At 39.4% G+C, this 25,339-nt stretch overlaps 1 protein-coding gene across 6 annotated transcripts in view; it reads right to left on the bottom strand.

Annotated features, from left to right (window-relative positions):
- Positions 1-1,091: 1,091 nt before the first annotated feature.
- The window catches only part of ITPR1 (inositol 1,4,5-trisphosphate receptor type 1), a 256,477-nt gene continuing 232,229 nt past the window's right edge, over positions 1,092-25,339 (bottom strand). For 5 of the 6 annotated variants that reach the window (XM_087887909.1, XM_087887911.1, XM_087887910.1 and 2 more), the window contains 2 exons: positions 4,935-5,096; positions 1,092-2,550 (listed from right to left, as the gene is read on the bottom strand). In XM_087887909.1, the coding sequence (XP_087744035.1) occupies positions 2,467-2,550; positions 4,935-5,096 (246 nt within the window). In that variant the 3' untranslated portion in view covers positions 1,092-2,466. The remainder of the gene's footprint in view (positions 2,551-4,934; positions 5,097-25,339) is intronic. The other variant, XR_015732679.1, reaches the window with a different exon arrangement.

The raw sequence follows: 25,339 nt of genomic DNA on the forward strand, positions 1-25,339 counted from the left end.
AGTCATGGCTCATATGTAATGATAAACCATAATACGTTTCATTTGGTTTGGCTCTGGCTGTATATGACAGGTGCATGTTATGGTTAGCATTATACAGGAATTCAGAGGGCTAAAAAATTTGGCTTGGATTAGGAGCAATAAACCAATGTAGGGTCAGGTTTCATACACTCTCATCTATGTTAAAAAATGTAGCCTGTTTCCTTTTAATGGAGCGATGCTTTCTGAATATATTCCTGCTCTGCTTGCATTACTCGGTAGGAAAAAACTCAAAGCAGAAAAGCACAGCTGGAACTTCTTTATACAAATGAGAAGGTGCAAAAAGAAATAGTTTAGCAAAATGTGCTAATATTGTTACGTGTAATTAGGAGTCCTTGGTGCTCTATGAGCTTGCTTGTTTTCTTGCAGACATTTCATTACCCTTAACTACGGTAGGTAGTATCATCAGTGCTAGTAAGGAGTGCTGTTTGCTGTCAGTTTATATTCTGGTGGCTTGCCTGTCTCTGTTGGTGGGGGAAGTTTTAGAGATTCTTTAGTTGGGCTGTTTACTGATATTCTCCTTTATTGGTAAGTGTAATTACACTCAAACATTTGCTATCCCGTAAACATGCAACTGCTCCCTAGGGAAAAATTCACAAGATCCCAGTTCCATTCCAGAGCAAATTAATACAGATCATGTGCAATGGCTGAAAGTTATTTTGATTATAGCAAACATGTAGTACTTTGAGTAACATTTGTCCTGCTTGCAGTAGATATTATTTCAAAGCTTCTTCATAAGTCAGTTGCACCTAGTGCAGAAACCAGAAGATGGTGTGTTCTAATCCTGCTACCTGTAAGCATGAAAGCCGGCTGGGTGAATTTGGGCCGGTCACTCTCAGCCCAACCCACCTCCAGGGTTGTTGTTGTGGGGGAAATAGGAGGAAGAGGGAGTATTAAATACTATGTTGCCAACTTGAATTATTTCTAAAAATAACATAGATGGAAATACGAACAAACTAACAAACCACATTGAGTTGAGGATGCTCTTCTCACCAAATCTTTTCCTGAAAAGAAAATTCAAGTTTCTCACAAGGAATGAAGCTGTCACTCTGGAACACTGTACATATTTATTTTATCATTTATTTAAATATCTATATTTTTGCATTTACAAACTTTAATAAGCACTCATCTCCCTGCTTCTTATTAAAAGCAGAGATTGCTTCTGTAATCTCTGAGGATCATGTACAAAACTAGATGACATTTATATATATATTTATATAATCTTTTAAGATTAACAAAGTGTGAAGAAAAACTAAAGCATAATCTATATCTAGTGGCTCTTTCACAAGTATTGGAAAATCAGTGCTCAGCTAGGGGTCCTAGAAGGCCAAGTTTATTTTTAACTGGTACAAAGTATAACTGAAGGTAATGTATCTCTGTTGGAATACAGTAACAAAATGTACAGATGATAGACGGATAGATCTACATTATTTTAGGTTCTTCTAAACCAGTGTTTCTCAACCTTGGTAGCTTGAAGATGGGTGGACTTCAACTCCCAGAATCCCTCAGCCGGCAGCGCTGGCTGGGGAATTCTGGGAGTTGAAGTCCACCCATCTTCAAGCTTCCAAGGTTGAGAAACACTGTTCTAAACCAAAATGGCACCAAAACCAAGAAAAATATTTTAGAAGATTACCCTGATTACCAGCCATTGAGAACCAGCCTGATAGAATCTGTCATAACAAAAAAGATTCCCTTCAAGATTTATTCATTAATTAACGTTTGGATAACTTTTCCAGTACCATGATCGCTGGACCAGCTCAATAATTTTTTTTTTTTAAAAAAAACTTTTTTTAATAGGGAGATCGATCAATGTTGGCTGGAATAAAAGGAGGCTTTATTGCCACAGTGCTTCAAACTATTTCAAATACTGTATTTTACCAAACCAAACAAACAATTAAACAAAAATCAAACAGGGAATTGGGCCTGGAGAAGTAAACCGCACTAGGAACAGTATTTGGCAGCAGCTTATATCAGCGGACACTTGATGCTGTTTTGCAAATGGAGTAAGATGACACCAAATTCAAAAATGTGCACTCCCTCTAGGATACATTCCTAAAGTAACTAGTGTGATTGCATAATTCATATTGCACAATTGTATAAAACATAAATACTAGCTATCTGAGGTTTTAAATACAAAATACAGATCATGTATTATTTTAGACATAAATCCTTTTTTTTTTCAAGTGCAAAATCGATGTGCCTTTCTTCCTATAAAAACACATTTTGAAGGTACAAATGTAATCCTCCTCTTATAATATGCCAATATTTATAAGCCCCTTTCTTTCTCAGAGCAGTTCTATACATACAGTATAAAAAAAAATCAGGTTTATTTACATGAACTGGGAATACACTGAAGCAGCTTTAAGAACTGGATCTTAACTCTGGTATGAAGGAAGGAAATACAATGGGGAGACGAACCACCCATCCAATTTATGCTGGTTGTTGTGGGTTCACATTGATAGGAGGATGTCCTAGGAGACCAATACGCTGTTTTTGCTTCCTCTGCTCTGTCATCTGGAAAATTGAAACATTTACTCAGTAGAAACAAATACTTCCTGTACGTCAGACCACAGAATAAGCTACTGCTATTTATTGTGGTCATCTTTATTTCCCAAAGTTGATTGCAACAAGTAATACCCTCTTGCCAGCTACAGTTAGTGAAAACAAAGCTAACCCATTTCTTTACAAAGATTGGAAACAATCAGAGGGAACTGAGGCAACCCAATGCTAATCCTGTTATTTGATCAGAAGAACTGTTCTGTTAAGCCAATAGAGTTCGTTGTGATTTAACTCTGAATACAGTCTTTTTTCATATCTCTAAATATAGTATGTGCAGTAAACATCCTTGAAGCCCACAGTCTCCATATTCCAAAATAATTCTTCATCTTAAAGAAACTGGGTTTCCCCTTTTTCTGCTGGATCAAAGAAAACCTCTCATCACTACTATATTCCTAATTTTCATAATAGCAAGAATAAAATTTAAAAACTAAGTCAGGTGAAGATAAAAAACTTCAGTCATGTTTTTTTCCCCCACAAGACTAGTGAAGGTGAACCAAAGTGATAACTTAAATCATGTATTCTTGCCCACAAAGCAACAGTCATCTAGTACATTTTGTGACATTTCTATGTGCTTCATAGTTTTATATGATCTTGCAGGGAAGCAAGGAAAGTGGTCTATAACATCTGGAACTTGATGTGCAACCTTGGGGTACTTCCCAGTATTCCCAAACTATTATTGCTTTTAAAACAATAAGAATAGAGCCTCGGCCCTCTGCTCAGTCAAACACCACCAGATTAACAGATTTGGGAGATACTGAAACAAAATGCACTTCTAAAAAAATACCTTATAATAGCAAAGCTAAAAAAAGTCGCCTGGACAAGAGTAATTATGGTCCTGGATTAGTAATGGTGGCCTGACTAGAAACTAGAACAGAGGTAGAAATAAGAAATAGGGGGAATATTAGCAGATATAATTTTTATATAATAGAATGTAAGTAATAATTAGATGGAAAGATAGAAGTTGAAAGATGGTATTACTATGTATGCTTAATAATATCATTGGCATTAAAATGGAAGATTGAAATACTGAATAGCTACTCTAAAACAAACATGTATATTAATACTAGGATTATATAGGTTTGATTAATGTAACATATATTGTTATTATTATTATTGCTATTTGTATCAAAATGAATTGGACCCAGAGGCCACACTGTTCACGTACTGATATTGATGTATATTTAAAAATAAACATCTAATAAAACTTTTTTTAAAAAAAGAGTAATTATGGTCCTTAATCCCTTGAAATGTGATATACATTACAGAATTGAAAAAAAAATCGAAGAAGGAATAATATGACTGGAACTTTTGGCAAAAGTAGTATTTGGATTTGGAAAAAAACAAGATTACAGACAAACGTTTCAAGCTGCTTTATATATCCCATTCAAATTTGTCTTTTATTGAAAGTGGGGTGGGGGGAGTAGGTTGGTATTTGTTTGGAGTTCCACAAAATAAACTGTATCCACAAAATAACAGTAAGGCCGGTTTTACAGTATATGCAATATTATGACAATAAATGGACATAAACCCTGGATTTTGGCTCATCCTTCTCCGTATTCCCTCTTCTTCCTACTCTCAGTATGCAAAGCTTGGTAGTGTCAGCCCAGCATATGCCATTTTATCTCATCTAAAATAACTGTGATTTGCTTTTACGGACAAAAAGAAGAGATAAAACAGGATTGCAACAAACTAGGATTGAAAGTTGCTTATCTCCATAAGAAAGTAGAGAAAACGTTGTGGGTATCTGTAGCTTGTTCTTGTGGGCACAACTCATTGATTTGTCAATGAAATCGAAGACGGGGCCAAGAGTTCCTGACAGTCCATCAAAGGGAATTTAAAACTTCAGGCCAATTATACAATTATACAAAAGAAGGATGGAGCACAAAGTACTATACAGGAGAGTACATGGACCAAAAATCTTGACTGAACTTAAATTTGTGTGATTCTGCATTCTCAGCAGCATTCCACTGGGGATGTTATGGCATATTAAGTAATGAGGCTTCCTTATATTCTTTTGCTTGCTTTTTTTAAGAGAGAGTGAGGACAGAGGAAGTTTGATTTGTTTTACTATAGCTTACTGTCTTTGAAAATGTATTACTCATCTTGGCCAAGAACAAAAACAACATACATTTTAATCTGCTCAGTCAAAATGGGGATGGCAAGGGGAAACTTGTGAAATCAGATGTCAAAATGCCGATTTATTAACAGTACTATTGTTGATGTCTATATAGATCACATATACACGGGCAATTTTCCTGTTTCCCATTTAATCAGGTTTACACCTTTCTCAACCAGCCTTATGACCTTAGTTTGGTAAACATTTTTTCTATGTTTTGTACCTGATCTTTAAGTTCCGTCAGCTGACTGGAAAGGTTAGATACCAGCTTCATCGTTGATTCAAGCTTCTCTTGCAGGTTTCTAAGTTCATTTTGTTCTCCTTCTGAGTCGCTACTAACAAGTGACATGGCACGCATCCGGGGGAACCAATCCAGATTTCTTTCCTGAAATGTAATTTATTAAAATCATCTGCATCTTCATTATAAGCAAAAAGATATATTATCAAAGTTTCACAAACTTTGTGTAAAGAAGAGGAAAAAAAGCAAATAACCTCAAACCCTAAAATATTTGCCTTGGAATATTTATCTTGGAAAATTTGCCTGATGTTAAGAAGTCACAAAACAAACCATTATTAGAATAATTGCATGTCATAGTTTTGAAGCAATTTAATCCTTAGATTTAGTGAGGAAATATTTGGACTTTGATTGCCTGGAAACTTGTGCTCCTCCCTCCATTAATTCTTTCCTACTGACATTTTTTCTTCAATTTCCAGGAAGCAATCTGAAATTGCTTGAATTGAGAAAACATTAAGAGGAGGAAGGATGTAGAACAGGGCTGTCAAACTTGTGGCCTGCAGGCCAGATGCATCATGCACTGGCCACGCCCATGCCCGGTTTAGCGAAGGGGAAAAAAAGTCATGATACATCATGTGATGATACCATGACGACGCGAGTTTGACACCCCTGATGTAGAACACTGAAGCTTCATTGGAGAGAATTGCACTCTGGGTAACACTTTCAGTTTTTTCTCCCAAATGAAAGGATAAGTCTAGTTTATTGATCCTGATCATTCTGAGAATACGACATATTTTTAAAGAATTTAATGCAAAAATAATGTGATATGTTCACAAGAGAGAAAGTGGGTTTGTTTACTTGGCTTTTGGGCTTCTACCACAGGTGAAAGAGGGTCATTTTGTGGTCTATTCCTTGGCCACTCTGTGGAAGAATTGTTTATTTTAATGACTAGGCCTTCCTATTCTTACAGAAAACAGCCACCTAGAAAGGCAGATGTTATTTTATACAGTCCCATAAGTCAAGAAATTTGGAACACCTGAGAGCCCTGAATAGTTTTGTTATTTTTACATGATGAATATGGAGCACTAAGATAATGGAAAGAAAATTTGTTTGACTAGTTGGCCAAATATGGACTGAACACAGTATCCAATGTGTAACCTGTTAACCTCCAGTCACAGATAAGCATTTTAACTTCATATTTACTCTTCATTAACAAATTAATAGTCTGGAAATTTGTCGGTAAGTAACCCTGCCCATTGCATGTATACACTGATATATATTTACATCAATCTTAATATTACAATACAATATTACAATTATTGAAATCTATTGTAATATTGCAACACAGTATTATTCATTTTAGTGCTTCGATTCTTTGTTCTCCCACGTTGGGGATATTAAAATTCAGAGAACAGTTTGAGGAGGAAGTAAGAAAGCTGGGCTGTGTAGAAAGGTAACTTCTGAAACTGGAGCACAGCATATTTTGTATATCGTCATGATCCATGTCTTGTAAATACCAATTTCAACTCTTCGAATGGTAGCTAAGTTGTAAATCAAGTTGTATATCAAGAAATGAAATAACATATTTACATATGATTTAGGAATTCAACCATGTTACAACGGCACTAAAAATGTGACTTATGACCATTGCAGCAGTGCCATGGTCACTTCACAAAATTTCAGATGCTTGGCAACTGACTCATAATATAACTCATATTGCAGTGTCCCAGGGTCATGTGGTCACCTTTTGTGATCTTCTGACAAGCAAAGTCAATGAGGAAGCCAGATTCATTTAGCGCCCGTGTTACTAACTTAACAAATGCTACTAACTTGACAACAGTAGCAAGAAAGGTGGTAAAATGGGGCAAACCTCACTTAACAAATGTCTCACTGAAAAACAGAAATTTTGGGCTCAATTGTGGTCATAGGTTGAGGACTTCCTATAGTGTGATTTTCAAATGAATGTTTAACTGTGAATGTTTCAAAATAGCTATGTTCGTAGCTAATAAAATGCTATAAAATGCTTATAATTGTGTATGTGGGAATAGAAAGCTATATTTCTTTGGAAACCATTTGTTGCAAATACACTCATAAATTAAAAAACAACAACATTATTCTAGATAAATTATTGTGTCCCCACATAGGCCCTCAATGTTTATGTGGTTAGAAGAAGTAAAACTAAAAATGAGGTCAGTTACAAAAGACTTTCTTGGGAAAGTAATCAGCTTTGCCTTTTAATTCACCATACTAATCAGTTATATAGCTATTCTCAACAAACATAACCCATCATCTTAATATAAATTATTTAAGAACATTACTTCTTGAGTCACAACATTGTTTTGTCTCTGTAAGAACACTGACTCATTTTGCAACCTCCTACTCAAAACTGTATTCATTTAAAGGTTTTACTTTAAAGGACAAATCAAAAGATTAAGTTTTGCAATCAATTTTTGTTCAAGTTGAGTAGTGAAGGATGGTGCGTGCCAATGATGCAAGGATTTTTTTTACTCACACCAGGTGGGCCTTAGAGGAAGTTGACAGACCTTAGCAAAATTTTCTAAGGAGAAAGAGCTTATCAATCCCGCTAAGACTACCTTTCTTTTTTTTAAAAAACCTACTGTATTCCATATAAATGACATATTTCATTATACTTGACTATACGATGCACACATCTATAGGCAATCTGGTGATGCAAGTGCAAGCAGGTTTTCAACCATTAAATAAATGGAGCCATGGATTTATCTTTCCAATCTTGTAAGAATTGTATAAACGTATTAGAAATATATATGAATTTGAATGTATATGTATATTTGTATTATACATGTATATAAGGAATTGTAATGTTATAAAGTTACACTGACAGTTATTGTATGTTATGTTATACTGTATGTGTTATATGTTATAATAGGATGTGTCATTTACTAGGGTGAAAATTAATTTTTGCAATTTCTTTTCAGTGAGGGGTTCTAAAAATATGTGTTTTTACACCAAGAATTCAAAGCTGCTGTTATTTTTGCAATTGCACAACATTTAGCTTGGTAAATCCACATCTGATCACATACCCCACAAAAGTCTCTTGTAACTCACATACTGTTAACTGTATCTTCTCAAAATTATACCTTGTGCTACAAAAATTAAAAGGTTTTGTCTGCATGTTATCTAGCTAAGCAAAAAATAATCCATGCAATCATAAACTAACATCAGAAAGCAATTATCTGAGTTGCAAAAATCTCTAAGCGGGTTTCATCAAGTCTTGTTTTGATTCGTTCTTCGACATCCGCTGCCGACTTGCTTCTTGGCCTCTGATACAATCCTCACGTTTCTCATGTGTATACACTCTGCTTGCTGCCTTCTGTGACCTGTTTCACACATCTCTCTATTGATTGGGCATGACAGGGCCACTGTGGTAATTGCACTGGTTCATCAGTGAACTTCGTTATTTTCACTGTAGTCAGTTTGAACATCAAAGGTAGCTCATATCTTCAGACTAGTCAGTCAGCTCTAGCAGAATGAATGCTCTGGCATTGATTAAAGATGTTTTTCTTGCACGTACAGAAAAAATCTCCCAGCACGTCATTGTCTGCACCACTCAAGTCAATGATCTTTTGCACACCAGCTCTCCTCTCTTTAATGTCACTTGAACACTAGAGTGTCTGGATTATCATTTCACTGAAAACGTACCAAAGGCATCCGTTTTTTCTTTTGTCGTAATTTTTTTTTCCGTTAAAACACTTTTATCGATTCTTTTCCCCCCCTCTTTGACAATATATATATCTCCAACTAAATTATACTTGTATTTTGCTTTTTTGTTATTAATTAAAAAGCAATAAAATATAAATTAATAAAGAACAACATTATGATTTCTTTTCCTTGGGAAAACCAGTGACAAATTGGAAAGAATAAAATTGAGCAATTCCTAGGTTTACATACCTTGGTATAATTTCTCAAGCCACCACACTTTATAAGTTATCTTTAATAAGAGCCATTTCTGCCAAAGCTAACAATAGTACCAAGCCAATTATTTTCACTCCAACAATATAGTCCTATTATCATTAAGCTTTCTAGAGGTGAAACATATCCCATATGCTATATGGTACACAGGTATGCATCTACTATGATTTAAAGCCCGTCATTGCTCTTTCACTGTGCTTTTATTGCTTTAATCTGCAAAGAGGCTGATATGATTTCACCAGAAGCAAGAGCCCACATTCAAACTCTTATTGGCTTAAACCAGTTGTGAAATTTGGAAAGTGGGTGAAATAAAATTGATATGGTATAAGGTGATAGGTAACGTTACTGATTGCTTAGTTTAGGAAAAGGGATGTTATGTTTAGATATTAATATACTTAAAAGATTTGAATTAAGAGATATACGTATGGGGGTGGAGGAAATGGGTAGATTATGAGTAGAATAAATGCCAAATTAGGATTTATTATATAGTTTCATAGCCGAATGTTTTGTTTTGAAACGTATAGTATACGGGGGACATAATAATAATGTTAGAAAGAAATGTTTAGCACATAGGGGGTGGTGTAAAAGGGTGGTAAAGTATTATATAATGTGATATTAATTTGGATTTCATCTTGTAGAAGCCATGGGGGAGGGGAGGGGGAGGGGGGGTTAGGGAGCGGGGGGGGAAGGGGGAAAAATTTGTATTTGAAAAACTTTTTCAATTAAAAAAAAAAAACCAGTTGTGAAATCCAAATTTTTTTACTACCAGTTCTATGGGCGTGGCTTGGTGGGCGTGGTGTGGCTTGGTGGGCGTGGCAGGGGAAGGATACTGTAAAATCTCCATTCCCACCCCACTCTGGGGCCAGCCAGAGGTGGTATTTGCCGGTTCTCCGAACTACTCAACATTTCTGCTACCGGTTCTCCAGAACCTGTCAGAACCTGCTGGATTTCACCCCTGGCTTAAACTCTTGTTTTCTAATGGCCCATTGGCCCCATTAATTCTCCTTGATGGCTTTTCATCAAGCTGGAAAGAAAAAAACTTAGCTGGCCTATGGCATTTATACTTAGTCTTTGCTGCCTCTACATTTAGAGAGAGCTAAAACTGAAATCTGTCAAACCGTCTTTGACATTGCCAGGCAGATGCACCTAGGTGCTAAAGCCAGCATTCAGAGGTGGGTTCCAGATGAGATTTTTTTAAATCACTAAACGACTCATTCCATTTGTTTTCTCAGTAGAACCTTTTCTTCAGCCCACTTACTCTCAGCAGAATTAGATGGGAGGTGGAGTATAACTTGATTCACTGATCGTGGAGTGATATGATGAAGTCTCTCTTTTTCATTATATTTCTGATCTACAACTAAGAAATGGATTGGTTCTCCTTCACAAAAGATTGGGATTGTATTAAGGGGTGGTGAAGTTATAGCTGTGTTTAACTGTCATAGAAAGAGCAACAGAAGAACGCATGTGAAAGGGTCTCAGGTTTGTTTGTCTTCTGTTGCTCTTTCTATGCCAGTTAAACACAACTATAACTTCACCACCCCTTAAAACAATCCCAATCTTTTGTGAAGGAGAGGCTATCCATTTCTTAGTCGTAGATCAGAACTTTCCTTCACTAACAGAGTTTCAATCTACAGCAACTTCTTTTAGAAGGTATAAGATTATCCCAGTGGTGAAATCTGAACCGGTTTATTACCGGTTTGCTGGTCACACATGCGCACCAAATGCGCACTGTGCGCACCCATACACAATATATAGCAAACACGAGCTGTGCGTGCACGTACAGTCTGCGCCAAAAGGAGGCTTGGGAAGATAAGTAGAACAGCGTGGGGGGGGGCTGATCAGCTGTGGCACGAGATTGTGGGAACCTTTTTAAAAGCATTTTTTACTACCGGCTCGGGCGAATAGGTAGTAAAAAAATGCTTAAAAAAAAAAAAGGCTCCGATGATCACGTGGCACAGTTGTGATTGTCGGAGCCTTTTTAAAAAACTTTTTAAAAGCATTTTTTACTACCTATTTGCCCAAACCGGTAGTTAAAAAAATGGCTAAAATTTTTTTTAAAAAAGTTCCGACGATCAGCTGAGCGACGCGCGATTGTCGGAACTTTTTTTTTTTACTTTTAAAAGTACTTTTAATACCGGAGAACTGGTAGTAAAAAAATGTTAAAAAAGTAAAAAAAAAAAAGTTCCGACAATCGCGCGTCGCTCAGCTGATCGTTGGAACTTTTTTTTTTTTCCATTTTTACTACCAGTTCAGTGAACCAGTAGAATTTTGTACTATCGGTTCGGGCCAGTTCGCCCAAACCGATAGTAGCATTTCACCCCTAGATTTTTCCGGATCTTGGAGTGATATTATGAAGTCTCCATTATGTTTTATTTCTATTAATCTTTTTTCTATTTCTTTTACATTGTTTTACATTGTTTTGAGAATAATTGTTTATTTTATTCACTCTCTCTTTTACACTGTTTTTGAGTCTTAATTTTCAAGGCTTTATGACCATTACATAGTTTTTGATGTAGTTGGTCATTGCGTCTGACTTTTCTTGGTTAACTTGTGGGTTGTTGACCATAGTTAAATAAATTTTCAAGTCAAATAATCCTTCAGTTTATTTTATTTATTTATTTATTTGATTTTTATACCGCCCTTCTCCAACAGGACTCAGGGCGGTGAACAGCTGAGATAAAACATAACATATAAAATTTTAAAACAGTTTAAAAGATATTAAATAATTTCAGCCCACAATTTAAAACAACCCAGTTAAAACCAATTTCAAATTAAAACCGAAAGGATGGGATCAAGCCAGCCCAGCTAGATGAAATAAACGAGTTTTCAGGGCCCAACGAAAAGTCCGGAGGTCTGGTATCGTGCGTATCTCTGGGGGTAGGTCGTTCCAGAGGGCAGGTGCCGCCACATAGAAGGCTCTCCCCCTGGGGGTCGCCAGCCAACATTGTCTGGCCGACGGCACCCCGAGGAGGCCCTCTCTGTGCAAACATACTGGCCGGTGGGAGGCTATTGGCGGCAGAAGGCGGTTTCGTAGATACCCCGGCCCTAAGCCATGGAGCGCTTTAAAGGTGGTCACCAACACCTTGAAGTGCACCCGGAAGACCACCGGGAGCCAGTGCAACTCACGCATGAGAGATGTAACATGGGAGCGCCCCGTTGCTCCCATAATCCCCCACGCGGCCGCATTCTGGACCAGCTGGAGTCTCCGGATGCACCCCCAAGGGGAGCCCCATGTAGAGAGCATTGCAGTAGTCCAGGTGGGAAGTGACAAGTGCCTGAGTGACCATGCGTAGGGAGTCCCGATCCAGAAAGGGACGCAACTGGCATATCAGGCGAACCTGATAAAAAGCCCCCCTGGCCACGGCTGTCATATGCTCTTTTAAAGATAGCCGTGCATCCAGGAGGACGCCCAAGTTGCGAACCCTCTCCGTGGGGACCAATGATTCGCCCCCGATAACCAGCGATGGCACCAGCTGGCTATATCAGGACGCTGGAAGCCACAGCCACTCGGTCTTGGAAGGGTTGAGTGGGAGCCTGTTTCTCCCCATCCAGGCCCGCACGGCCTCCAGGCACCGGGACATCACTTCAAGGGCATTGTTGGGGTGGCCTGGGGTGGAGATGTATAGCTGGGTGTCATCAGCATACTGATGGAACTCCACCCCAAAGCCACGGATGATCTCACCCAGCGGCTTTACATAAATGTTGAACAGAAGAGGCGAGAGGACCGACCCTTGTGGCACCCCACAAACAAGGCGCCTTGGAATCGACTGCTGCCCCCCTGCCAACACAGATTGCGACTGGTCAGAGAGGTAGGAGAAGAACCACCGCAAAACGGTGCCCCCCACCCCCAACCTCTCCAACTGGCGCAACATGATACCATGGTCGATGGTATCAAAAGCTGCTGAGAGATCTAACAGGACCAGGATAGAGGAGCAACCCCTATCCCGAGCCCTCCAGAGATCATCCACCAATGCAACCAATGCCATTTCCATGCTGTGCCCAGGCCTGAAGCCGGACTGAAGTGGATCTAGATAGACAGCTTCATCCAGGTACTGTGGAAGCTGCCGCGCCACACACTCTCAACAACTTTCGCAATAAAATGAAGGTTGGAGACTGGACAATAGTTAGCCAAAACAGCCGGATGCAGAGAGGGCTTCTTGAGGAGGGGCCTCACCACCGCTTCTAGGTGGCCAGCAGGACACCCTCACTCAAAGAAGTGTTAATAATCCTCTGGAACCAGCCTCGTGTAACCTCCCGGGAGGCCAGCACCAACCAGGAGGGACACGGGTCCAATAAACATGTGGTCGCGTTCAGCCATCCCAGAATCCTGTCCATGTCCTCGGGAGCCACAGGATCAAACTCCTCCCAGATAACACTCTCAAGACCTGCCTCAATCATCCCGTCCAGATTTACCCAGTCAGAAGCCAGGCCTTCCTGAATCTGAGCGATTTTATCATACAGATACTGCACAAAATCCTCAGCTCCACCCCAGCAAGGGATCATCCCGTGCTCCCAGATGGAGGAGGGAGTGGGTCACCCTGAACAGGGCGGCTGGGCGATTATCTGATGATGCAATAAGAGCAGCAAAATAGCTAGATTTTGCCACTTTTATCACCACTAGGTAGGTCTTAATATGAGACCTCACCAGTGTTCGGTTGGATTCGGAATGGCTGGTCCTACAACCCTTCTCCAGGCGTCTTTTCCAGCGCTTCATCTCCCTCAGCTCCTCGGAGAACCAAGGAGCTAGGTGAGTTCGGTGCCGGGTCAGAGGCCACAAAGGCACAATGCGGTCCAAAGCCCCGGCGGCCACACTGTTCCAGGCAGCCACCAAGTCTTCAACCGAGTCATGAGCCAGAGTCTCAGGAAATGGCCCAAGCTCCATCTGGAACCTATCAGGATCCATCAGGCGCCTGGGGTGGAACCACCTAGTCAGTCCCGCCTCCCTGCGGCGGGGTGTAGTGGTTAGAAAGTCAAGTCGAAGGAACGAGTGGTCAGACCATGACAAGGGTTCGATGACTATATCCCCTGTATCAAGGCCACTTGACCACTGACCAGAGATAAAAACTAAGTCCAGAGTGTGCCCGCCCATGTGAGTAGGGCCATGAATTAACTGAGTCAGGTCCATGGTCGTCATGGAAGCCATGAACTCCCGAGCCACCTCAGACGTTTCACCGATGGATGGCAGGTTGAAATCCCCCATGACCAAAAGTCTGGGGGTATCAACCGCCACCTTGGCTATGACGTTGAGCAGCTCAGGCAGGGCTGTTGCCATGTGGCAGGGAGCTAGGTACGTGATCAACAAGCCCATCTGCACTCCACGGCCCCACTTCACAAGAAGGGTTTCACATCCAGCTATCTGTGGAACAGTGGTCTCCCTCGGATCAAGACCTTCCTTTATAATAACCGCCACCCCCCCACCCCTGCCCTGAGCTCTTGGCTGATGGAATGCATGAAAGCCTGGTGGACACATATCTACGAGGGGAACTCCCCCCTCCTGGCCCAACCAGTTTTCCGTAATACCTGCCAGGTCCGTTCCCCCCTCCTGAATAAGATCGCAAATGAGGGGGGCTTTATTTACCACGGACCTGGCATTGCACAACAACAGCCGAAGGCTCGGGCCCTGAGAGTCTGAGCAACCTGGGGAACGAGAAGGGCTATGGGGACCGGGGCATGCCACCGCTCGAAGATAGCGAGTGCGCCCCCCCACCACATGATATAGCCCCCTGCTCCACCACATCTGCCCCTCCCACTCAGCGTATTGATAGAAAAGCCCTCAGCAGAATGAACTCTAATGCCCCCCTTACCCCCGGAATCCGCACCCCCCATGGCCCAACTGGCAGCCGGGCCAGACCCCTCCTCCCGTGGGTTAACCCCCAAACCCACATAACTCTCCTGCCCCCTAGAACCGCTTAAAAGTCTATCTAAAAATTTCCCCAGAAAACCCCTCAATCCCCTTTTTGCGACATGCTACCTCTCGGGGTGCCAAAGCCCGTCATAAAGGTAGGCCCTCGATAGAGTGGAGGGCCACACCTGCGAGAGGGGGGAATCTCACAGAATAAGAAGCTCTGCTGGCGAATACATCTAAATAATCGGGGGAAGCCCATGGCCAGGAGGTTAATCAAGTTGGTCCAAGTTCCGGAAAAAGGGGTATCCATTCAGGTCCAAGTCAATAAACTCCACTGCTCTCTCACAGCAGTGGGTGGAGTCTTAAGCCATTTCAGGGCCAGATGTCGACACCAGCTGCCCTCTCATGAAAGCTGGGAAGGGCCAAGAACCGCAGTCTTAGTCCGACTCCATACCAGACTTGAGATCCAAGGTATATCCCTCTACAATTGGGAAGCATTGATGACAACCACCAATCCACAGGACCACGGGCCAGGAAAGGACTCCGGTGGCTGCACCTTAGGCGAATCAGGAGGCCATAAAAAAGTCCATGGGAGGCAGACGTCACATTGTTCAGAGGCCATCTCCAGATGATAAATAGCCTCGCAGAGGCTAGCAGACCACACGAGGCACAGAAGACCTGGCCAGAGATCTTTCATGGCCAATGGGGTCAACAATGCCTCTAGCTCACCCCCTCCATCCACATGTGGGAGGGGGGAGAGCCTCTGGAACAACCAGGGGTCCTCTCCAAGTAGGTCACCCCCCATGGCCGCAAGAGGCAGTCCCAAAGACAAACACTGGTAGCATAGTTGGTATAATGGTCAGAGTGCCCCTCGCTCTCCCAATGAAGGCCTCCTGTTATTTCAATAGCACCGTTGAAGTTTGATTCTGCAAGCACAATACGTTAAATAGAAGTGAGCCACAATCCAAAAGTTTTATTTTGGATTTGTTTCCACCTACAACCCTCCCCCCACATTGTTGTTCCCCACACACTGTTGTTATACACTATCTGTTGTGACCCTCCAACAACCCTGATTGAGTTGTCAGCTCCCACTTCCCAGCAAAGCTTCCTCTATTGAAACAGACAAACTGAATTAACCCACTGACGGAAGCTGGCTAACCACAAGTGTTGTTTCTGGCTAGCTCTTTTCTAGGTAATGTTGGAAAAGTCCCTTTTAAGTAGCTATCATCAGAATCTCAGACATGGGGGCGGTGATGGCCAAGCTTTAAAGCATCCACAACAACGTGTTTTTTTAAAAAAAAAATATTTAAAAGGAAGTTGCCCCACATGATGGGAAATTTAATGCATTCTGAGAAATGCTTTTCCATGCTTTCACTGAATTTCGTTATAGGGGGTCTTTCCAAATGGATTTTATTTTTAATACATCATCTACCTTGGCAGAGGTTCAAAAGGACTCTGCCTTATAAGCATTCTGACATTCCACCCACCCACAGCAACTTTCTTTTAAAATGTAGTAAATAGTTTAGTACTGAAGAAAAAGAAAAAGACGGCACCCTCAAATGAAAAGATGGAGAAATTTAAGGATGGGATAGTGGTGGAGATAACACTGCCTGAATGTGTTACATGTCCAAGAAAAAGAGTTAAATCTACCCGACCCACTAGAGCGGGAAGGCAAGGAATGTTATGGGTCCCATCCCCTAGGGAGATACAACTGGCAGGACCCAGAAGAAGGGCCTTCTCTGTGGTGGCTCCCTTTCTCTGGAACATCATTCACTCAGGGATTAGATTGGTCCCCACTCTAACACTCTTCTGGAAGGCGCTGAAGACCTGGTTTTGACAACAGGCCTGGGGAACCCAGAGCGGGATGGAGCTCATTAAATGGCTTGTATGAATATGTGTTGTTGCCGGGATAGGGGTGTGTGTACTATTTTATTCATTTATTATTTTTTATTATTTTCTTTTATTTTTATATGATGTTTTTATATTCATGTAAGCCGCCTTGAGTCGCCATGGGCGAGTAGGCGGCAATATACATTTTCTAAAATAAATAAATAATAAATAAATGGATGCCTCATAAAAAAAAAGAGTTGTTCGCATGGAAAAGCTAACAAACCAAGATTTAAACTGCTGAGAAAAAGTACAGGTCCAAGGACACATTTGTACGATACATTATGTGTTGTTGCACTGTTACTGTGATAAATGAGGTCGTAGTACTGTATATACTAGGAATCGTATAACCCTTCCAAGATGGATACCTACTACAAAACAGTAACAATTGCCAAGAATCATGACATCAGAAGATTCGAATTCCCCTATAACAAACAAACAAACATCCAACCTCTGCCCAAGAAGATTTTGCTCCTTTCAGCAAATGAACTACTAGGCACTTAATTACATTACAGATGGATATTTTAGTATCATCAGGAAAAATAATTCAAGAATGCTTAGGCCATTTCTATGAGAACAGAAAATCCTTTTTGTAGATCCATTTCCACATTTCAATTTTGATTCTCAGAATTGTACTCACAAGGCAATGCACATGATGTGGAAAAGATGAATGCAAAGAAAAAGTGAAGTTACGATTTAAAAAAAATTTTTTTTTACAGATTGTAGAATGAGATGGCACAGGAAAAAAAATTAGGAAGAGTTTAAAAGGGGATTTTTAGAACTTTGGACAAATCGAACCCTTACTATTTAGTAATTTCTGAAAAATCTAAGTGAAATGAGCAAGACGATCGGGCTTCTGCCACTCATGACTTCTTCCCTTTATTTTATTTTTTTTAAGGAAGGGAGGGAAAGAAACTAACCAACTACTTATTTTCTCTCCAGTTTATTTAACACGACTAAGAGTGAGATGCTGACTGCCTCTGTGTCTGGAGTTAATTATTGTCCTCCCAATTAACTAAACTTAACCACACCTAATTTGCTAGTGCCACCCATGAGCTTCCTTGTACAAATTAATAAAACAGGGCAACTACCTGACTGATATTCTGAAATTTACCAGATGACAACCCTTAAAATAATGAAGGAAATAAAGTTAACCTCCATGATTTAAAAGCTAGGATGTACAAAGACTAGTGTAGTTTAAAATCATCTGGAAATAGTTCAAGGCTACAGGGAAATTCACAGTTAGCTTAGCAGCTGTTTCCTATGATGAAGTAATTTTCATGACAAGGAAGCGCCACTATGGGTTTACATAATCAGTGATGAAGAGCAGCTGAGGGATTGCCCAGAGGTGGTTCCTCTGGGTCTTTCGTTCTATGACAGTGCAAGGCCTTCTGCTAACCTAGTTCTTGTTGTTTGCCACAAAAGGGATTACATAAACAAACCAAGACAGATTATAGCATGAGTGGCTCTGCTGGAATTAATTGCATAAAAAGGCTCATTTAACAACAACACCGTGCGCAGATGCACCGTCTATATACAGTAACATTTTGTAACCTGCTCAAGGTAATGGAGCCTCACTCTGAAAATATTGGGCAATAGATATAGGAGAGAATGACCAGATGAATAGAAGGGCAGAACAGGTAATGCCGAGGCCCAGTTTTTCTTTTGTTTTGACACAAATAGTTGAAAGAGGTTAGACTGATGTTTCTCAGAGTTACAGAATGAGACACGTTCCAAAATAGGGTCTGTTTTGTGCCTAATTTTAAACATACAATTTTCTGCACTTAAAAACAACAACAAATTACAATTAGAAATGATAGAATAGAGTACTACAAAAGCAAAATACGTAAGGCGATACGAAATGCTGTAAAATTACCATTAAAGTTATGTAATGTTCAATACGTTATGTCTTGACATGTTTTGTTTTTATATATGTGTGATTGTTTTTTGTGTTGTTTTTAAAGACAAACTGTTTAATAAAAATTATTATTTTTAAAAAACAATGACTTCAAATCAAATCAAATCTTATGGTTTTTAAAACAGCAATTTGATTAAAAATTACAATTGCAACGTTAAAAACTAATGCAAACAAAAAGGAAAAAGATAAAAAATACAAGGTACAGATAAGAAAAAAATAGAAAAGAAAAAATAATATAAGAAAAAAGAAAAAATATATAAAGAAATCACTTCCCCTTCATCACAGCAAATATAATCAATTTTAGTAACTTGTCACCTTACCTTAAAATATAAACAATCTCTTCCTCCTGTATCTTATCTCTTATCTATAAACAAATCCTTAAAGCCTTGTTACTGCAGTACAAAAATTCATAGGGTTACCAGAAAAAACTAACTTATTTATCCTAGATCAAATAAATAAATAAATAAATATTCTTTCCATTTACAGTCTTGATCTTTAGTTCCTTCAAATAATGTCCTAGCACTTGATTTCTTTTCATTTTTTTCCCTTATCCCTTCTGGCCCTGGTATGCCCCTAGAAGACCTATGAGAGGTAGCAGTAGCTGCTACCGGTAGTTTATTTCCAGGTTTTGATTGTTACCTATAAAGTCCTAAACAGCATATGGGCTGGTTACTTGAGGAACCACCTGTCTTCCATAGCATTTGCTTGACGACTTCAATCTTGTAAGGTTGGCATCATCTGGGTTTGATTAAACAATGTGAATGATTAGGACCACAGAAGTGCACCTTCTCTGTAGCCATGCCTACCCTCTGGAATGAAGTTCCTTCCAAGAACCAGAGGGTTACCACTCTCCTGTTGTTCAGAAGAGTGAAGACTTTGCTCTTCACCCAGACCTTTGGCAAGGGAGAGTGAGATCTCATACTGGTCAATTCCACTTGCCATCTTTTATTGATCTTATCGTAATTTCTTTGCTTAATTGTTGTGAGGCATTGGGAGTTAGATGGCATACAAGTATAAGCAATAATAATAACTAATACTACAAGATGTAGTCGTACGTAGATCACAGTCAGCCATTTTGAAATGTTATAGCCAGTATGGGACAAAACCCAATTTTATTCAAATATCTGCAAATTCTCTGTGAGTTAGGTTCTTTAAATTTAAAGACAACCCTATAAGTCAACATAAGACTACTCATGTCCCACCAATCTAATACTGTAGTTAGTACTGATATTTCCAAAGTAGTAAAAATGCCTCTAGATGAGATGAGTGGCATACAAGGTAAATTATGTGAGTAAACAATTCTACATGCTTTCTTAAAATTAAAGTTTAATGAAAAAAAGGGTTTTTCTAGTATTTTATCTGACTGTGAATAGTGTTCAAAACACTGTACAGAGAATCTCCAGTTCCTATAGTATCTTGACAATTTCTCTCTCTCACACTCTCTCTCTCACACACACACGTGTTAGGGGACTCTGCAGAGTACAATTATTTGGACTTAAGGAAGAATTAACTCCTACACTTTAAATACACTTCATACAAGCACTTTGTGACAGTTCAAAATCTGCTCTAGATCTATCTGGTCAACTAATGTTGGAATTAGACTGAGGTTGTTATAAACTGCAATATATGAACTTCTGGACAATCTGTTTTCCTACTGGTGGAAACTCTTGGCTCCTTTCACTTTCCTGTTCCTGGCTCAAGCAAGCTATTTTGTTCAAGACTGTAGCTAAAAAAAATAATCCACATAAAGCAGTCTGGTGATTTGCATGCTAGCTGGTCCAGGGCCAAAGGGAAGGGAGAATCAAACACCAAAGTCTTCAATTTCACCCTGCTCACTTTGGCTAAGCTACAGTGTGTGGGAGAAGAGACCTACAAAGAGCCAAAGCAGCCTGCATCAGCTGCAGTGGAACTCTTGCAGCTTATCTGCACTAACTACAAGTTACATTCCCTGTCCCAGACTCTACAGCATCTTGCAAATACAATTATAAATACTTTATTTATTTTATTTATTTATTTTGTCGAGTACATATTAGATAATATATATAAGTATAAGCATGAATTGAATACATAAAATGAATACAATTAAAGGGAACATTAGGACAGGGATGGTAGGCATGCTGGTGCTCTTATGCACGCCCCTTGCATTCCTCTTAGGAATGGGGTGAGGTCAATAGTAGCCAGTCTAAGGTTAAAATTTTGGGGGTTTTGGGATGAAACCACAGAGTCAGGTAGTGCATTCCAGGAATTGACCACTCTGTTGCTGAAGTCATAATTTCTGCAATCGAGTCTGGAGCTGTTCACTTTAAGTTTGTATCTATTGGGTGCTCGTGCATTATTGTGGTTAAAGCTGAAATAGTCATTGACACGTAGGACATTGTAACAGATGATTTTATGAGCTATGCTTAGGTCATAAAATCATAATTTTATGAGGCGTCATAATTCTAAATTTTCTAAGCCCAAAATATCAAGTCTGGTGGCATAAGGTATTTTGTTTTCAAGCGGAGGAGTGGAGGACTCTTCTTGTGAAATATTTCTGGACACATTCAATTGTATTAATGTCCGATATGCAGTGCGGGTTCCAGACAAGTGAGCTGTATTCAAGAATTGGTCTAGCAAATTAGGTTAATAATAAGTTACAAAAGTGCCACTGCCTTTCTATGCAATATGTGGATGGCAGAAAAGGTCTTGCCTGTTTGTCCGTCCATCCATCCATTCATCCATCCATCCATCCACCAATCCTCAAGATTCCCATCATAGTAGTACGGTGAGGGAATTAGTGTACAAATGTATGCTAATTTTGTTTCTAAAAGAACTACAGCATCCCAGGGTACTAGTTAAGTAATTTTTCTCCTTTGCTGTGTTGATCACAAAGAGGGAATATTGATCAGCTCATATAGTGACCTCAACAAATTCCTTGTGTTTTCTTGTAAAGGCAACTATAAATTCTTTTATACCGTTTTGCAGGTTTGGGAAAATAAAAATGATGATGGCAAGGAAGTTCCATAAGGCAGGGGGAATCCTAGAAACATTAAGATAGGCAATCAATGTTTAGCTGGCTAAATCACTACCCAGAAGAAAGGATTAAAAAAATGAACTTTCCTGAAACCACAGAAAAAGAGAAAGGCACGTTACAAGAAAGATAACACTGATTAAACATGGTACAGATCAGTAAAAGAACAAGTCAGTATGGCCACCTAAATTTTATAGCAGTCAGCTCTGCAATTTTCAGTCTGAAAGAGTTTTTAATATAGGTTATTTGTAGAAATTATTAATAATTCTATCTCAGCATGTAAGGGCTTGTAATCCCTGTTGCATTAATTTTTATGGCAACCATGGGAACCTGTTAACAAGCCTACTTACCAAACCAGTAAGAAATAGTCCTTGAAATAAAGTCAGAAAGATCCATATTTGTGGCCAGTTACAATCAAAACAAATTGATTTTACATATCCGATCATACAGGTGGTCAGCGCTGTAGACCATTCCATTTTTATCTTCAATTAATGAAGCAATCATACAACAAGGTGACCCAAAACATCAGTTTGCCATGGCAAAAGTAGATACCAACTATACCCCTAGAGGGCAGACAATACTAGATACACGCAGAATGGATTTGTTCTATCCTGCAGCAGCATGGTATGGCACACCCACTTTTTAAAGCCAATTGTTACAGCTATAAAATTATCTGGGCACATTAAATCCACATTAAACCCCTGTGAATCTTGCCTTTTTGGGAAAATGTCCCAAATTGATAATAATTGATTTTTCAAAAAAAAAAAAAAAAACCTTGGAAAAAGTATTTCTGCACTATACCAATAAAGAGGAAAAGGTGCCTGTAGTCTTAAGTCTTCTAACAAAATTATTCTTTCACTTGCACAATGTCCCATTGTTTAATATCGCTTTCCTTTAGAAATGTTTGCAGCCGCTACTCAGTACTGCATTTCACGAATGAAGTTTATGAGATGGAAGGAAGGTGGGGCTGCAATTGATCCTCATAGAGGGTTGCAGATTAGGGTGTGGTTGTGCTAGCAATGAGAGATTGACAGCACTGTCCTGATGCCAATCTAATAACCCGAGAAACAGGGTGTGAAAGGATGATGTAACAGGACCTTGGCCGTGATGGAGACTGAGCAGGAATGAGGAGTTTGGGAGAATTAAGAGCAGGTAAGAATAAGATTGTTGTAGTAGTGGGCAATGGGACATATTGTGGAAATCGGGATGAACTGCTCACAAAACCAATGTCTCTTATAGGTCCCATGTTCCAGTCTCCTGCCTCTATCTCCAGTTCCTGGTTGTCAAATTTTGAGCAGCTCTGTACTCCAGCTGGTACTTTTAAATACCAGGTCGGCCTGTAATAAAGTTAATCTCATCTGGGATCTAATCCTAGATGAGAGAGCTGACTTGGCATGTGTTACTGAGACCAGGCAAAGCATGAGGAGGCGTGTCCTTCTCTGAAATGGTACTCGGAGGGTTTCTAGTTTGGCACCAGCCACCACACACCAGCTAGAGTGCAGATGGAGTTGCTATTGTTTTCTGAGGGACTCTGAGAGTTCATTCAGCTTGAGAATTTGGTATTTTTCAATACCTTTGACAGCCAAGACGAGACAAATGCAGTTACTGGTGATTTGGTTCCTGAGATAACCAACAAAGCCTATTTTTACTGATATGTGGACACACAGCTTCTTTCCATGGAATGCAAACTTTGTTGAATATGGAGTATATATATATATATATTTAAAGCATTTTGTTCCATAAAAAGTTCTGGTAACAATTGATTGCTTGACATTTTCACGTGTACTTAGAAAACAAGCCATCCTTCTCTTTTTTTAAAAAAAACTCTGCTAGATTGCTGTGTGAATGGTTATTAAATTATATTTAAAAAGTCATGCTGTTTTCTGTATCAAAAGTTCTTTAATATGTGCGATTGCATGTTTACAAAAACGTTTTGTCAGTTATATACCATTACAAACACAACATTCAATTATTTTTACAGGCAAACGCTTTCTGACTTAAATGCAAAATTATATTCCAAAAACTTTCTAGCCCTGTGAGAACAAGATAAGGTGACAAGCTTTCCTAAACGCATTAATCTACTGTCAGACGATTACTCACAACACTTTTAAAAAGAAGCTATTATTTAGGGAATACTCAGAAGTAGGACACAGACTTAAAAGAATTCAAAGCAGGATGGATTACATAATGAGAGATTTTGAGGGGATTTATCTTCAAAAACCATTTAATATATGCTGCATAATGCCCCTTCCAAGGGCAACCGCATGTATTTTATTACAAATGGAGGCAAACGTTCAAACTGGAATAGTCATCCAGATAGACTTCTGATGAGGCAGAAGGCATGAGAAAAATGAAACACACGCTCCTGGCCCATTAGTGCTTTAAGTTAATCAGGAAGCTGAATGCAGGATTAAATGAGCATTTGGCAAAACAAAGGAATTCTGCTTCCAAAAGGGTTTACAAAAAAATCTTTAAAGTTAAATCCTTAAATTGACGTACAGAAATATAAACAAACAAAAAAGATATCCCATTTGCTGTTAAAGAGAAGTCTAAAAGAAAAACTAGAAGACTTCTTTAGCTCAGTTTGTTTGATTCCCACAGATTCTTTTTTTTTTTAAGTTTAATAACCCCAAAGATGAAGATGATGGCAGCACCATTATTTTATCAATCTGATCTGATTGTTTCAAAAATCCTTTAACCGGTTTAGTATTAAATCATTTCTTTTATTAAATGAATTTAATCTTATCATGATCACAAAATGCATATTGGGTCATATTCTGTGATCAGAATATAATTACAGTTAAAAGAGATATATTCAACAATGGATTAAACTTAATTGGAAAATGCAACCTTCTTTTAGGAATTATTTTTTATACTATCAGCTTTCAAGGATGGCATCTGGGATCTATACACATTCAAATGCTACTCAATATTTGAAGTTGGTCTAACAGCCATATGAAAATACTACTGTATATTATCCATCCAACAGATGGCTGAGGTGGTAGAAGGGAAGGTAGTTTAGGTGGAAGTTTGGTGACTTGTAAATCTGAGATGTTGATTTAACCCAGAATCACCTGCTTTAGTATAATCTAATTATAACTTTAGATAGATAGGGAATGATAGGCTGGAGGTACGTATTTTGGGGGCAGGCAGGGGTGGAGGCACAGAAGAATGGGATTTTGATTGTGATGTGCAAGAAAAGATATTGTAGGATCCAATCTGGATCGGTCACCAGGATCAGGGATTTTGTCTTCCAAGCTTTTGGACTCATGCTGGAGCCCATCTTCAGAGAACTTCACTGCTAGAAGACAAAACATCTCTGGTCCCGGTGACTGACCCAGATTGGATTCCTACAACATTATCCCGGGATAATGGGGCGGGGTGGGGAGGGCACAGAAGAAGGGGACATGATTCATAAGAAAAGATATGACAGGAGGCTGAGAGTAAGCCTCACTCAGAAAATGTGACTTAGGAACCTTCAACTAATTGGACAATCTAGAACTACGCCGATAACTGTCTGACCTAAGCATAGTACACAAAATTGTCTGCTACAACGTCAATGACTACTTCAGCTTCAACTTCAATAATACATGGGCAAACAATGATACAAATTCAAGGTAAACCGCTCCAAATTTGATTGCAGAAAATACAACTTCAGCAACAGAGTAGTCAACGCCTGGAATGCACTACCCGACTCTGTTGTTACATCCTCAAACCCCCAAAACTTTAACCTTAAACTGTCTACCATAGACCTCATTCCTAAGAGGTCTGTAAGGGGGTGT

The sequence above is a fragment of the Pantherophis guttatus genome, chromosome 2 (genome assembly GCF_059756535.1).
Source record: "Pantherophis guttatus breed Tessera chromosome 2, ASM5975653v1, whole genome shotgun sequence".
Lineage (NCBI taxonomy): Eukaryota > Metazoa > Chordata > Lepidosauria > Squamata > Colubridae > Pantherophis > Pantherophis guttatus.